This window comes from Myotis daubentonii, chromosome 18 (assembly GCF_963259705.1).
Source record: "Myotis daubentonii chromosome 18, mMyoDau2.1, whole genome shotgun sequence".
NCBI classification, from domain to species: domain Eukaryota; kingdom Metazoa; phylum Chordata; class Mammalia; order Chiroptera; family Vespertilionidae; genus Myotis; species Myotis daubentonii.
The window spans coordinates 9,198,871-9,213,862 of NC_081857.1; the positions used below are offsets into that span (position 1 = coordinate 9,198,871).

General features: G+C 55.9%; 1 protein-coding gene across 14 annotated transcripts in view; it reads left to right on the forward strand.

Annotated features, from left to right (window-relative positions):
* NFASC (neurofascin) overlaps nucleotides 1-8,064 on the forward strand; it is a 182,771-nt gene extending 174,707 nt beyond the window's left edge. For all 14 annotated transcript variants that reach the window (XM_059675029.1, XM_059675033.1, XM_059675038.1 and 11 more), the window contains one exon: nucleotides 1,594-8,064. In XM_059675029.1, coding sequence (XP_059531012.1) covers nucleotides 1,594-1,825 — 232 coding nt within the window. In that variant the 3' untranslated portion in view covers nucleotides 1,826-8,064. The remainder of the gene's footprint in view (nucleotides 1-1,593) is intronic.
* The last annotated feature ends 6,928 nt before the right edge of the window (nucleotides 8,065-14,992 follow it).

The following is a 14,992-nucleotide window of genomic DNA, read 5'->3' on the forward strand; positions in this document are numbered from 1 at the left end:
GGTGCAGCCCAATTTACAAATCGCTTAATAAAACCAATGTAGATCTTCAAGTTTTTAAAAACTCTGCTAGGTCTCAAAAGGTGAGCTCCACTTCGCTCACTCGGCCCCTCTCCCACAGCACGGCCTCAGAACGCAGTAACTATGAATGGGGCCGCGATCGCTCCATCACTCATAGCGTGGGGAGAGTGGGCTGATAGCCTCCCATTTGCTAATGCCCAGCACCTCCACTCTCACTCGTGCCTTCCCCTGACAGCTGCCTTTGCCCAGCACTGCTGTGAGAGGCCAGACCACACTCCCCAAGATAACGGCCACTCTGCCTGTTTCCCACACACACTCCCCAAGATAACGGCCACTCTGCCTGTTTCCCTCACACCCAGGAAGGAGTATTGAGTGTGGCCTGGGGACTGCGGAGGGGACGGTGTGTGTCTGCTCAGACCACCTGGCACCGCTATCGTCCCGCCTACAGGGACACAAATCCTCATGGCTGGTCCCACTGCCTCCTGCCAGGGAGCCGGTTCCCCTCTGAAGCGCAGCCAGCAGCACCCAGCCACCCTCAGAGCCTAAAGGGCAGTTTCCCAGCCGGGAGACGGGATGTGGTGCCTGAGCAGATGCTGGCCCACTCGGGTGCCTCACCTGCTGGGGGACCACAGGCACAGCGGGCAGCTGCCACCCTCACCACCAGCCTCCCAGCCCTCCCTGCACAAGAGGGGCCTCAGGGAGCTACAGGATGCCTTCGAGCCGTTTCTGGTCTCACCTGTTATCTGCATGTCACACCCTCTTTCACTTGCTAGGCCTGAAGCAACAGCATCTGTTTGTAGATAAATGAGAGAGAGACAGCTGCTGAGAGAAACAACACCTGGGCTGAGAAGGGGAGGGGCAGGGCCAAGGTTTGTTTCTTTAAGGCCTGACCCTGGTTTTCTGTCAAGGGCAGAGCCTTTTCAGACTAAGCCACTCGTCAGCCCTGGCCGGATAGCTCAGTTGGTTAGCATCATCCTGATTTGCCAAGATTGCGGGTTCCATCCCCACTCGGGGCACATACAAGCGTCAGCCAATGAAATGCATAAATAAGTGGAACAACAAACCTCTCTCTCTCTCTCTCTCTCTCTCTCTCTCTCTCTCTCTCTCAAATCAATCAATAAAAAAGTTTAATGGTAATAAAAAACCGAAGTCACAAATCAAGAGTAAAACAAGTCCAACCCCTCTTGATGGAGAGGCTAATTGAAGGGCTGACCCATCCTGACTCCCATCCGCCTGGTCTCCCAGCAGCTGGCTGTGCCTGCTCCCTCCCACCCCAGAGAGTGGCCCAGCCCCATGGAGAGGACCCCAGCCCAGGAGTCAAGTGTGGGCTCCTGTCCCGGCTCTGCACCACTTTCCCCCCCACTTGGAGAAGCTGTGTGGCCTCCGGGTCATAGTTTCCCGTCTGTAGAACTGGCTGGACGGGGAGGGCTGGACGGGCTGGTCCCTGAGGACCTGTCCCCTCGGAGCTGTGTAGTCCATCGTGCCTGTGCGTGGCAAGAGGCCAGCCCTGCCCCGCCCCAGGTGTGGGCAGCACAGGGCCGGGCCAGCTCTGATTCCCTGTCTCTCTCCGGCCAGTGACGAGGACAACAAGCCGCTGCAGGGGAGCCAGACGTCGCTGGACGGCACCATCAAGCAGCAGGAGAGTGACGACAGCCTGGTGGACTATGGCGAGGGCGGCGAGGGGCAGTTCAACGAGGACGGCTCCTTCATCGGCCAGTACACGGTCAAAAAGGACAAGGAGGAGACCGAAGGCAACGAGAGCTCGGAGGCCACGTCGCCCGTCAACGCCATCTACTCTCTGGCCTAGCGGGGCCCAGGCGCAGCCACTGCTTTCCAAGTGGGGAGAGAGGCGCGGGGGCGACCCAGCCACCGCCACCTTCATGGACAGGGTACAGCGTGGGGGCCTGCCAAGCTGTGAGGACCACTGACCACCCAGCCAACCATAAGCTCCTCCCCATGACCCACACACCAGGTGCCATCGGTGGGGGAGAGCCCGAGCCATGGCCGAGCTCAGCTGGAGGGCACCCGGGCCCCTGCTCAGCCTCACAGCCGCCCTGAGCCTTCCCCCGGCACTGCCTGCCCTTGACCTCAGCATACACTCACCACTTCCTGTCGGTTCTGGTACTTGTCATTGCCTTTGTTTTGCTTTGTCCATCTTCCCCTTCAGACCCAATGTCTCCACTTTCCCTTCCTTCTGAAGTATCCCTGGGAAGAGAAAGAATAGGTGGATTCTCTCTCCCCCCACCTCTTCCCCCCTCCCCCAAAAAACTGCAACGATGGGTAAAAAAAACTTTGGTCCATAAAAGAACATACAGAAAAGCTGCAGTATTCAACCGCGTGGGGCCAGTGATTTCGAAGGATGCCTTTCTCGCCGTATGCCTCCCCCTGCCCGCAACCCATTGCCTCGGCCTTGTCTGTTGCTGAGCTGGGCTTGGCTCCTTTCCGGAAAAATGACAGTATTTTAGGCAGGGAGAGGGCGGACAGGGCTTCTTGCCTGGCTCTGGCTCTGGCTCTGGCTCAGCTGGGAAGTGGGCTACCTCTTGCTCCTCCCTGTGACCCTGCCCGATCCTCCAGAGTGTCCGGGACAAGAGCCGCACTGACTGGTGGAGGAGTGTGAGGAGCAGGAGCGGGTCCTGATGGAAAGTTCCAACTCCAGTGACTGGGGACCTCAAGCAGCAGAAAAGCAGGAACCCGGTCCCTGGGGAGCTGTGCTCACCTCGAGAGAGGAGAACAAGACTGGGTTTGGACTCCTTCCTCCCCATCAGGGACACCCAGGACTAGACGTGAGGGCCACGCCCACTGTATCCCAGAGGAGAGGGTGCCCCCCACCTGGCCAGGGTCTGCGCCGTGCCCTCCAGGAGATGGGGCCTTGTGGTGCGGAAGCTTGGCTGGTGTGTCTGGGGGTGTAAAGCACTGCTCCCCTTCACCTCTGCAGGTGTCATCCCTTCGGTCGGTTCTCTGTAACATTGCAACTGTGCAGACGGGGTGTCCTTCCCTATGGGCCCTGCGGGGACAGCACCCGAGCCGTGCTATGAAGCCTGGCCTGGAGGACTCGGCGCGCCTCTCTTCGTATGCCTTACGCAACTCTCCCGTGTCCCTGCAGCCCCGGGCGCCAGCCCTCCCTGCAAGCCGCAAGCCTCCAGCAGGGCCTGTCTGGAGAGCAGGCGGCCTATGCAAGCATCACAGCAGACCCAGAAGCAACCACTTCACACGTGCCCGGCGAGCTGTGGCCCAGAGGGGACCTTCGCAGACCTGCCTGCAGTGCTCGTAGGCCGAAGGCACCGCCTTCGTCCACCCCACTAACCCGCTCTCGAAACCAAAGGTACCTGGTCTCAGAGGAGAGAGAGCTTGAGCCTGAGAGGAATCTTGAGCTGTCGCTACAGCTCACGTCGGGTTCAGGAGGGGGACGCTGACCCTGTGATGGGCCACCTGCCGCAGACACAGCCTCTGAGTTGAGCCTCCAGCTGCTGGCCAGGGACCTGGGCAGGAACAGGGCTGTGCCCTTCAGAGACTTTATTGAAGCAGCATTTGCCACGTGTATACGCCGCAAAGGTATTAGCTGTGCCTGCATCCCTTAGTGACCCGTCAGTGGAGGTCAGGCCCACAGACACGCACTCTGTCTGCAGGTAAGAAACCATAGCCCAGAGCTGGGCCAGTTGTTTGTTTGAACCTGGGAATCACGGGCAGGTTTGCAGCTCTCTCTTGGCGACCGGAACAGGGTGAATAGCAGGGGGCTGGGGAGTGAGCTCAGGGGCCCCCTCCCCTGGCTTCCCTCTGACACCTGCCTGGACACAGCCGGGTATTCCTGCAGCCTGGACCCCGGGCCCTGCAGGAAGTGCCGGGGAAGAGTGCCTGTGGCCTGAATGAAAGGACCGGCCTTTTCAGAAAACACTGTGTCTGAGCAAGATAGTGTCTCAGGCCCTGCGTCCATATTGCACCACACACGCTAATGAACTGACGGCACCGAAAATGGGCTCCTAGGGCAAGCAGGACTGTGGGAAGTCACCGGGCCCATCTCCCTGCTTCTACAAAGGCTGCTGCTCAGCTGATGGCCACAGAAGGGCCCCCGCTACCCCTGGGTCTTGGGGGGCAGTGGTTCCTCAGCCTGTCTTCTCTCCTCGTTTACACCCCGCTCGGCTGTGTACTCCCCCTCGCCCACACCACCATGCCATCACGGCAGCAAGAGCAAACCTGGGCCTGGAGAACCAAGTTTTCCCCAAGCACAGGTGGCAGGTGCTTAGAGAGAGATGTGGGTTAGGGTTAGGGCTAGGGTTAAAGTTAGGAAGGCAGCCCTTCCAGGGAGAAGAAAGTCCATTTTTCATGGCTCCGTGCCAGAATCCACCCAGCTCAGCAGGAGAAAAGTATTGTCCCCACTCCCTGCCAGCCAGGGCTCTCAAACAGTCACCCCAAAACACCCAACCACCATGCCGGGAGAGGGCGATACCATTGGTGCTTCGGCCTGGCTGGCTGGGGGGCCCGGAGTGGGGAGAAGTGTAGGTCACCTCGCAGTGACTACAAGTTTATTGCCTGTGCTGCGATGATGGCTCTGCATATACTCTTTTATGTTTTTATTGACTTTGAGAGAGGACGAGAGAGAGAGATCCATCAATCAGCTGCCTCCTGCACACCCCCCACTGGAGATCTAGCCTACAACCTGGGCATGTGCCCTGACCGGGAATCAAACCGGCCACTCTCGGTGCATGGGACAGCGCTCAACCAACTGAGCCACACTGGCCAGGGCTCAGCATATCCTTTTCTTTTTTAAAATATATTTTATTGACTTTTTACAGAGAGGAAGGGAGAGGGCTAGAGAGTTAGAAACATCGATGAGAGTGAAACATCGATCAGCTGCCTCCTGCAGACCCCCTACTGGGGATGTGCCCGCAACCAAGGTACATGCCCTTGACCAGAATCGAACCTGGGACCCTTCAGTCCGCAGGTTGATGCTCTATCCACTGAGCCAAACCGGTTAGGGTTCAGCATATCCTCTTGAACATCGACTATGAGCTGGGCTCTGAGCCGTGAATACTGTGGTGAAGTCAGGTGTGGCCCCTGCCTTCTCAGGGTTGCCGGCCAGTGTCCGGTGAGCATCCTGCCGTAGGGCCAGGGGACAGCTGCCCCCACTCCCGGCCTAGCTTGGGACAGAATGGCATTGCTTGGGAGCCCTCTGAGCGTGTGAGCTGCCAATGGCCCAGGCTTGAAGGGAGAAGCTTTAGAGAGAGAACTTGGTCTGCAAGGCTGGGCAAGACAGGGCATCAAACCCCCGGGGCAGCTGAGGAGCAGCCTGCCTCCTGAGCTCTGCCCCTTGGGCAAGTGTATTGGTGCCTCGGTCTCCCCTCGTCAGTCCCCCGGTGAACACCTCTCCCTACAGGCGGACATGGGCCCACCTGGGGAGCAAGGAGGCCAGTGTCGGGGGACCATCTGCTGTAGGGCCAGGGGACAGCTGCCCCCCACCTTGCCTGGCTCCTGGAGAATGGGACCGGTTCTTTCTTGCCTGGCTTTTGAGGGGAGGGCTGAGTTTAAGCCAAAGGGACAACCAGACTGGCTCCTTGCCTTGTCCACTGCCTTTGCCTGCGAGGTTGGACGTATCGGGTCCACTCCCAAGGTCCAGAGCAGGTTCCACCCGCCTGAGCGGCAGCCGGTGCCCACACGGCTCGCCCTGCGAGGGTGTCTGCTGCCTGGCAACTAGTTTCATCGTTTCCCTGAGCAGTTGGCCTTAGCAAAGGGGTGGAAACAGACCCAGGCGTATCTGTGGGCTTCCCAGCTAAGGGACTGCTCCCCACCCCCACCCAGCACCCTCACAGGGGCGCGCCCTCACATGGACACGCTGCAGACCGAGGCCATATGGCCGGCAGCTCCTCGAGAAGAACGATGTCTCGGAGAGGCGGGGTCCACCCCCAGTCCTGCGTGAGCTGTGAAGGGCTATGTGGGGTGCAGTGTGCGATTTGGGGCAGAAGGAAAGCTGTGCAGGGCGGGCCCCTCTGGGCCACTGCAGCGGGCAAAACCAAGCCAGAACATGTCTGATGCAAAGGAGAGCGAGCCTGCCCCAGGCACAGCACAGACAGTGGCCCTTTAAGGCACCGGGAGCCCTTCGCAAGGTCAGAGCCAAGTCACAGAGGTCGCAAACAGCGTGACTGGCAGGGTGGGGACTGGATCTGCTGTTGCCTGTCTTTGCGAGGCTGCTTCCCTCACACTGAAGAGGTGAGGTTCCTTGGGCTCTCGGCCAGCAGGGGCTGGTGCCAGGGAACCACCTCTCGGGGGGGAGGGTGGCAAGTGCCTGAAATATGGGCACAGAGCACTCCCCCCTCGTGACACCGTGACCACTAATCCAGGGGGCCCTGCCCAACACTGTCAGGTCCACTCGAAAGAAAACGCCCCACAGATTCTGGCTGAGCTTCGCACGGTGACTTAGGAGTAGCATGCAGGAGTGTCTGGGTTTTGTTTTGTTTTTTAATCAGAGTCAAACAAGTGAAACAGCTTGAAATGACAGGAAACTCAGTGTCCTGGGCAGAGCCCAGCTCCTGGGCCGCCCGCAGCCTGCACAGCCCACATCAGAGCAGCAGCTCCCTCCCCCCCTCTCCCATCCCCTCCCCTCACAAGCAGGCTTTCCTGAGACAGGGTCAGAGGTGGATCCGAGAGAGAGGCGACGACCCTCCAGGGAAGCCACAGCCCCCACCAACCAGTGTCTCAAGACACACCCCAAACCAGTGCCCCTCCGCCAGTAAATTAGTATTAAATGTGTTTTGGAATAAGGGTGGACACGAAATAGGTGCAACGGCATCCAGTGCAGGATGGGACTCGGATCTCTGAGTGTGAGGGCATCAGAGCTGATCTCATTGAAATGACTCAGCGTACAGACAAGGACACTAACTCCCGGGGAGGGGAAGGGGTTTGCGCAGGACCACACAGCCAGTAATCAAGGTGCGGTCAGGGCTTGAGCTCGGGCCCTCGGGCTCCCTGTCCAGTGTTCTTGCAGCTCCCCCAGCTGCCTCCTTGGAAGCAGCGGTGTTACTTAGCTCCGCCCTGCTGGTCACCCTCTGTACCCCTCTCCACTTCTCCCACATCCCCCACAGGGAAAGACACAAAGGGTCTTTCTGAGTCCAAGACCAGTCAGTGTGAGCCAGCCTGTGGTGTGGAGGGCAGACCCAGGCTGGGAGAAGGGTGACGAGGTGACTGGCGTTTGTCACTGTGAAGCCCAGACTTGCCTCTTGCTCGTAGCACATCGACCCCCAGCACGCTGTGTCCCTCGGAAGTGAGGGTGTAAAGGGCTGTGTCCACCCCACCCTTGGCCTCGAGGTGCCACGGGGCAGCGGGGCCCTGGGACGCTCTGCCACCTGGGGTGGGCTGGGCTGCAGCACATGTGAAGATTTCAGCGAAGCAATAAACACAAAAATCTGGGAAAAGGAATCCAGAATTTTGTGCACTCTCTTTTCTCCCCCCAAAAATGATGCAGGTCAGATGACCCCGCCCCACTCTTCTTTTCTGATCCTCAAATGCAACATCTCCAGTCAGTGTTGTCCCTCCACCCGGCTTCCAGCTCTTTGCCAACCTCACACCCCTCTGAGCTGAGCATCCGTCGCCAGGGATGTGGCCGCCTTCTGTCCTGGTCCCACCCCCGACCCGACCCGACCCGCGCCGGACCCTCCCAGTCCGTTCCTTTGGGCGGGAAAATGTTCCCCGATGTCTCCATCCCTCCTCACACGCACACGCCCACCAACTGTCTGGTCTTTTTTCCCTGGGTTAAATATTTAACTCGCCGCGGCAGACCTTGTTTTAACCCCTCTGACATCGTGTTCTCTCCTTTCTGTGAGTTACTTTGCATTAACCCACCCTGTCAGCGACAGATGCGACCGAGGGTGTCACGCACGGCCTTGAGCAGGGAAGACGCCTGGGCCACGGAGGACCGTCTAATACACGGACTTATAAACTGACTGCATGAGCAACGAAAAGGCCAAATTATCAGAGTTTTTTTTGAATCACTGTAAAAAAACTGATTTCTTTTGTATAGAGAACACTAAACATATAATAAAAGTTGTTCAAAACGGACCCTGGCCGCCATGAGTTCGTTTTCCTTCGCGGGTGGGAGGGGATGTCAGGGGGCTGAGCATAGGAATAGATCGGAGGGTTTCTCGTGGGCGCTGTCTGGAATTCTGTGACCCCAGCCCCACCTTGAACTGGGTCTTATCCAAGAACCTTGGCGCAGTTTGTTCTAAGCAGAGGGACCGGTGTGTCTGGCATGGAGACACGGACTCAATAGGACTGCACATGCGCGCAGGCACCGGGGAGGAGGCGCCGTGTGGGGGGCTGGAGGAGAGAATCGCGCAAAGCCGCCCCTCCTCCTGCACCCCTGCCCGCAGCTGGGAGAACGCCAGCATATGCCCCGCACTGAGCCGGGCACAGACAGCATTTCAATATCGCTGAGTAATTAAAACTGCTTAACCAGTTAACTGCCCCGCGTCCAAAACGGGAACCATCCCCACACGCCACGATATTTTGAATTTAATTTAAAAAATCAATTCGCAGTGAATATTATAAAACTAAATATGTTACAATTCGGGTGTTTTTGAATATTTTCAGCTGAAACTTCTCACGAAAAAATGATTTCAAAGTTGGTCAGGGCTGCCACTGAGGGGAAACATTTGTTTTTTTATAGCCACGAGTGGCGTGTGGGGAAGGTCCGCCACTTGCATCTACAGATGCTCATGGCGTACGTACAATAGCTTAAAACAGGCCAATCCCCTCTCAATAGACTCAAAAGAATCTCGATCAACAAGCAAATAGAAAAGGGGGGAAAGAGGCTGGTGGCTGAGGGGCCCTGCTCACCTTTCACTACGTCTCTGCCTGGAAGGCTGGGAGCCCGTCGTGTGCGAATTCTCACTGAGGAGTGGCCAAAGAGCATCACCCAGGCAGGATGCACGGCGAGGGGCCCTAGACAATGTGACTGCCTCCCTTTCCACGGCCTCCCTGTCCTCAGAGAGATGTGGGGCGAGCGAGTGGTTAGGGCTGGGAGGTGGTTCTGCTCAGGGGGAGAGATCATTGTTTACAGGCAGTATTGGGGAGGAAGGGGCAAAAGGATTTCCCTGAAAATGCAGACCCAACTCTCCTGGATAAAAAACTGCCACCTGTTTACTTTCCCTTCAGAATTCCTCAGAACAGAGAGATAACCGGGGAACTTACATGCATAGCCCGTGGACACAGACAACAATGTGGTGAAGGGTGGGAGGGGCGGGTTCAGGGAGTCAAAGAAGATAAAACACAAAGGGGGCATCGGTAAGACTTTCAACAATAAAGACAAAAATAACTTTTAAATCCTCAGAACAGGGCATTGATGGGAGGACTTATTGTTTCATTAAAATAAGACCTTATGGCCCTGGCCTGTGTGCTCAGTGGTTAGAGTGTCGGCCCACACACTGAAGGGTCGAGGGTTTGATAACCAGTCAAGAGCATGTGCTTGGGTTGTGGGTGTGCTCCCTGCCCCCCGTCAGGGCAGGCAACCAGTTGATGAGTCTCTCTTACATCCATGTTTCTCTCTCTCTCTCTCTTCTTCCTCCACTTCCTCCTCTCTCTCTCCTTCCCTATCCCTTCCACTTCCACTCTCTCTGAAAAGCAATGACAAAATATCCTCAGGTGAGGATTAACAAAACAAAAACAGAAGGAAAAAAAAATAAGACCTTATGTCCAGGTCTGACTCTTCCTGAATCGTTGGATAACTCTTTGGGTATGTCACCCAACACCCCTAAGTCTCCCTATTCACTCCTTGGAATATGAGAAAGACCCTTTCTCACCACTCTCAAGTTCACTGTCTCTGAATTTGTCCATTTGCACTCATGTGCCACCATTACTCCAAGCCCTTGTCCTAAACCGACAATCTCCTGGCCTCCTATGTGGCCTCCTCCCCCTTGTAACTGCAGCCAACAGGATCTTCTAAAACACACATCTGAGGTATCACTCCTTTACTTGAAACCTGCAAGTTTGCTACAATATCTCCAGCTTGCTGCAATAGAGTAAGCTGTAAGCTCCTTCGTTTGGCGTCTTAGACCTTTCATGATCTGACCCTCATCTCTGAAACCTCCTTTTCCCCACTCACATATATCTCAAATTCTAACCATCCTAAGCTATTTCCAGCTCCTGCTCATATGCAATGATTTCTTATACTTCTCAGCTTCGGCTATTTAATTCAGCTCAAAAGCACCGATGAATGACCTCCTCTGCCAATTAGTGACGTCAGGTAAGTTGGACAGAGGTCCAGTTCTCGGGAAGCTCAGACGGCTACGGGAGACCGTCAAGCAAGCAAAGGCGATGTTGTAATGTCTGGGACAAAAGGCTCAATCCATGGGCTCAACAAATGGACTGTGACCCAAAGGTGGGTCTGCTTGGCACAGCTTCCTCTTGACCTTCCATACCCGTGTTCCTCTGGATAATGCATGGTCACTGGAGACCGGACTTTGCCACAACGATGGCAGGCTGTTCCTCTTTCTCATTCCAATCCCTCCAACCCTTTTCTCCTTACAGATCATCTCTCCCGGGCTCCTTGCAGGCAGGCTGTGGCCTCTGTGCTGGGTCGCCCATTCCTAACAACTAGCTCAGGTGACACTATCCGGAAAGCCTTCCCCGATACCTGGTAGGGCTCGCACAAGGACACACACACACCTGCTAGGTCTGGTTTACATCCCCTCGCTCTGCCCCAGAACACCTATCACTCATTTCTCTCACTATTGTCTGAGCATCTTAATATCGTTTCCGGAAGGGCGCCGGGCCCTGAGCAGGTCAGCCGAGGGCCAGCGGTAGTGTCTGGGTTCTTGACTTCGTGCAGGAAGGAAACATTTCAGAACACGTGTCCAGGTGAATTTTAGAGGATGCTGACTAAAGCTGGGGCAGTGCCGCAAGGACGGGCTGGGGAAGTGAGCCTGGGCTGGGCTGCTTTGCTCACCGAGACGTCAGAGAAAGGGGGGCCTTGGGGACAGGTTCAGGGGGTTTGTCTGGGACAAACCGCCGCTGCCCATTGCTGCCCTGGTGGCAGGTCTCATGGGGTCCCTTAGAGCTTAGGAGATGCATGCCTGTCTCATTACAAGAGACCATTTTTTAACATCTCTGTCCACAGGCCAGTGCCTGGCACAAAGCAAGAACAACATGAGTGAATGAGTGAATGAGTGAATGAATGAGACAGCTGTTCCTTTGAAAGAAGTGGCTGGGTGGATTCAAGATGTTTGTGTCATCCTCTTTGGATATTGGATATTTGGAGATTGGACTTGGATATGACATTACAGGGGTGGGGGTGGTCCACTGGCCCAACTTCAGAGCAGGAGCCTCCACTCAGGAGGACAGAAGTAAAGAGACAAGTGAGCTTATTTGAAGAAAGCCAACCTCAATTCAACTGAGGCCAAACAAAGCCCTGCCTCTCAGCGCCCAGGGGACCCCCAGAATATCTGTCATCTCGCATCCCTGTCTCCTGGATGCTGCGCCTCCCGGCCCATTAGAAATGCTAATCTCCAGCTCAGAGCTGGATTAACCAGCCCAGTGGGAGGGGACGGTCCATCTTCCCATCTTTATTAAGAGTGAAGGCTGTACCCGCTCTCGCTCAGCTGCCCACAAAGGTCTGGAATCGGGGAATTCATTATAGCCCCGCTCATCAAGACAGCCTCTGCTGCTCAACCCTATTAGGTGGAGGGAGGCGAGGGGGCCCATGTCAGCCTCCCCCTCGCCACTTAATGCATCAGAGCCCATTTGTTTGATGTCGGTTCCTCTGGAGCGTGGACCAGGCAATGGGCCTCAGAGCAATTTGGAGCCACAGCTGCGGCCCAACAGCCTGGCCCCCAGCCCCGCCCTAGAACTTGGTGCTGATTAACCCCAGACCCCACAGCAGAGAAGCCGGGCTTTGTGTAGACCAGGAAGCAGCCTTGTAGGGTCCACAAACCCTCTCAGCCCTGGCTTGGGTTCAGTAGGATCTCACCTTATCCACACTCAGTGGGAACTAGAATTCAGACCCTCAGCCTCACAGGCTGAGCTGTGTGGCTGGAGGGCAGGGGAGTATTTAGCTCTGAAACCGACAAAATTACCATATATATATATATATATATATATATATATATATATATATATATATATATAAAATCACAATACCCTCTAACAGGGCTGAATACTATAAAATAGAGGGTTCAGGGATTGATCTGGGCAGGGAGTTTGCAGATAAGCAGCAGGAGAGAGTCCTATATAATGAGGGGAGGGGGCAGATTTTGCAACTCCAGAGGCAGACGAGGAGCAGAGACTGGCAGGGATTAGAGCTGTGGTTCTCCAAGTATGGTCCTTAGACCCACAGCACAGAATCACCTGGAACTTACAGAAATGCACCTGCCAGGCCCCGCCCTGATCGACTGTGTGGGGAACTGGAAGCTATGGTTTCACCCGCCCTCCAGGTGATCCTGCTGCAGGCCCGCGTTTGAGGGCCACTTGGTTAGAGAGACACAGTGAGAACGCTGGGCACTCTGGGGTGAAAGCCTTCCCTGTGCCCCCCAAGTTGTCAGTCAAGTCTACCCAATGGGTGGATTCGCCTCCTGTGCGTGGATGCTTTATACAAACTAACAGAGTCAGGGGAGCCTCCATCCAACTTGATGCAGGGTGAGGCAGAGACCACAGGAGAATGTGGGGGTCAGAGAGCAAGCCCCCCGGAATTAGCAAAAATGGTGGGAGAGACTGACTTTCCCAGACCACGGGTCTGGCAGGGACTGACGGCGAAGAGGCAAGAGGCACCAGATGGCATGTGTGTCGCGACACATTTAATGACTGAAGGGAAAAGGGGAACTCATGACGTTGGCGCTTGCTGACTGTGTGAGGAAGAGTGATGTGCACTTTATGCAAATTATCTCCTTGAACCCTCACATCTGCCCTTGGAGTCAGGTAGCTCTACCTCCTGCTGCCCAGGAGGAAACCGTGGCTCCAAATGGCTGAGTAATTTCCCAAAGTAAGTGACAAAGCCAGAACTAGCTGCCAGGGCTGTCTGACGCTACCGCCTCTGCTTTCACCACGGCACGCGGGTCCCCTCTGCGAGCTCTCACAGCTCTGGTCCACATGGAACCGTTAGGGGTCGTAACCTCCCTGCGGTCATCTTCCCTGAGATGTAGGAGCCGGCTCTCCCACTTAAACACAGGAGAGAAACCACGGCAGGAGATTCTCAAGACGGACCCCGCCTCTCCCCGGGAAGGGGAGTAGCCCATCTTCCACGCAGGCAGCTCTGAGGTCCAGAGGAGCTAAAACCAAGCAAAAAGGCTGTTCCTTCCTCCTGAACAGCCCGGGCCTCCCTCCCGAGTTTCCCGCAGGGCAGTGCCCTGGTGTGGCTGGGCCGTAGAGGCCGCCGGCTAACTGCAGGCAGGGGACACAGGCTGGACTGGACGTGCCTCAGGCCATGGGGCAGTGTGGTCAGCAGGGCCCTCAGAGAAGCCCTCAGTTATGTGCCCCGGCTCAGAGGCACGGACGCCAGGACTGGGGCGAGCCCTGGTCCACCCCTCATTCTATTGTTTCCCCGTGTTACCTAACGCTGCCTCCAAAACTGCCCCGCACACAGCGAGTACACCCCCCTCCCCTTCCTCATTAGCTAATGCCTCCTTGGGAAAGAATTTCCAATTATGGCCACATTTCAAAGGATGGCCAACTGGACTGAATCTGAAATGGCAGAGAGTTTTTCTAGGGGGGGAAATGCACAAACTTGAGGTTGATGGAGACTCAGATACGACGCCAGCCTGCCACACTGTGGGGGATGCTGGGCAAAGGGGCAGTGGCCTCTGCCAGCACTTCTGTCTGGGAGAAAGCTGCCCCTCCAGCTCTCGCCCTGAAGCCAGACAATTCAGTTCCTCCCCTATGTCCCTGGCACCGTTCGTGCTGCTGCCCCTGCCCTATTTGTTATGTTCACCACTGATCTCATCAGAAAAATATGATTGTCCAGCACAGAGCGTTCCTCACCCCAGCTGCAGGGACGGGACACAGTGACGCGCCCCACGTGGTCCCCTGGCTGGGGCAGGAGGGAGGATGCTACTGGGCCCCGAGCAGCACCAGGAAGGGGAGCCCGTCATCAGAGGGTGACAGCCAGATTCTCAGAGCTGTCCCTGCACAACCCAAGCCAAGAAAATGATCACAAGTTCATCAGTGGATCAAAAAACACAAACCCACACGCATCGGCTACAAGATAAGCCCACCTCAGCCAGAGGTCCCCAGGAGCCAGCAGAGACTAAATGTGGAGACAAGCTGTCCCCCACCCTCACTGTGATGTCATCAAGCCCCCCCATCCCTTTGCCTAGACATCACCCAAAGAAAAGATGGAAGGGTCCTGAGAAGCATTTACTTCCTGTTATTCGGAAGTAGGTTGGCAGATGGAATACAGGTAAATTTCAGATAAACAATGATTTTGTTTTATTTATTAAAAAAATACACAGCCCTAGCCGGTTTGGTTCAGTGGATAGAGCGTCGGCCTGCAGACCAAAGGGTCCCGGGTTAAATTCCGGTCAAGGGCACATACCTTGGTTGCAGACTCTTCCCCGGCCCCAGGCCCTGGTCAGAGCTTGTGCAGGAGGCAACCAATCGATGTCTTCCCCTCTCTTCCACTTTCCCTAAAAATCCATGGAAAAATATCCTCGGGTGAGGATTAATAACAACAACAAAAATACACAAACGTACAAATATACTCATTCTGAGCCCGATAGGAATAGTTCGGGATTTCCAGCTGCCCTAGACTCTGGGGCCCTGCAGCCTCCCACTGGAGCAGACACTGGGAGCTGTGCTGGGGTTGGAAGAGGTAATATGGGAATTCTCAGCAATCTCATCCGATCCTACACTGAAGTCTCTGTAGGTATAACTTTAGTTTCCACGAGCAGGCAGACCCCAGAGGAGGGTGGAGCCCCTGGGCCCCTCTCCTCGAGCCTGACATCCGCCCCTTCCATTTCCGAAGCCCCAGCCTTCCTCGGAGCTGTCAGGCACGCTCTCCAGG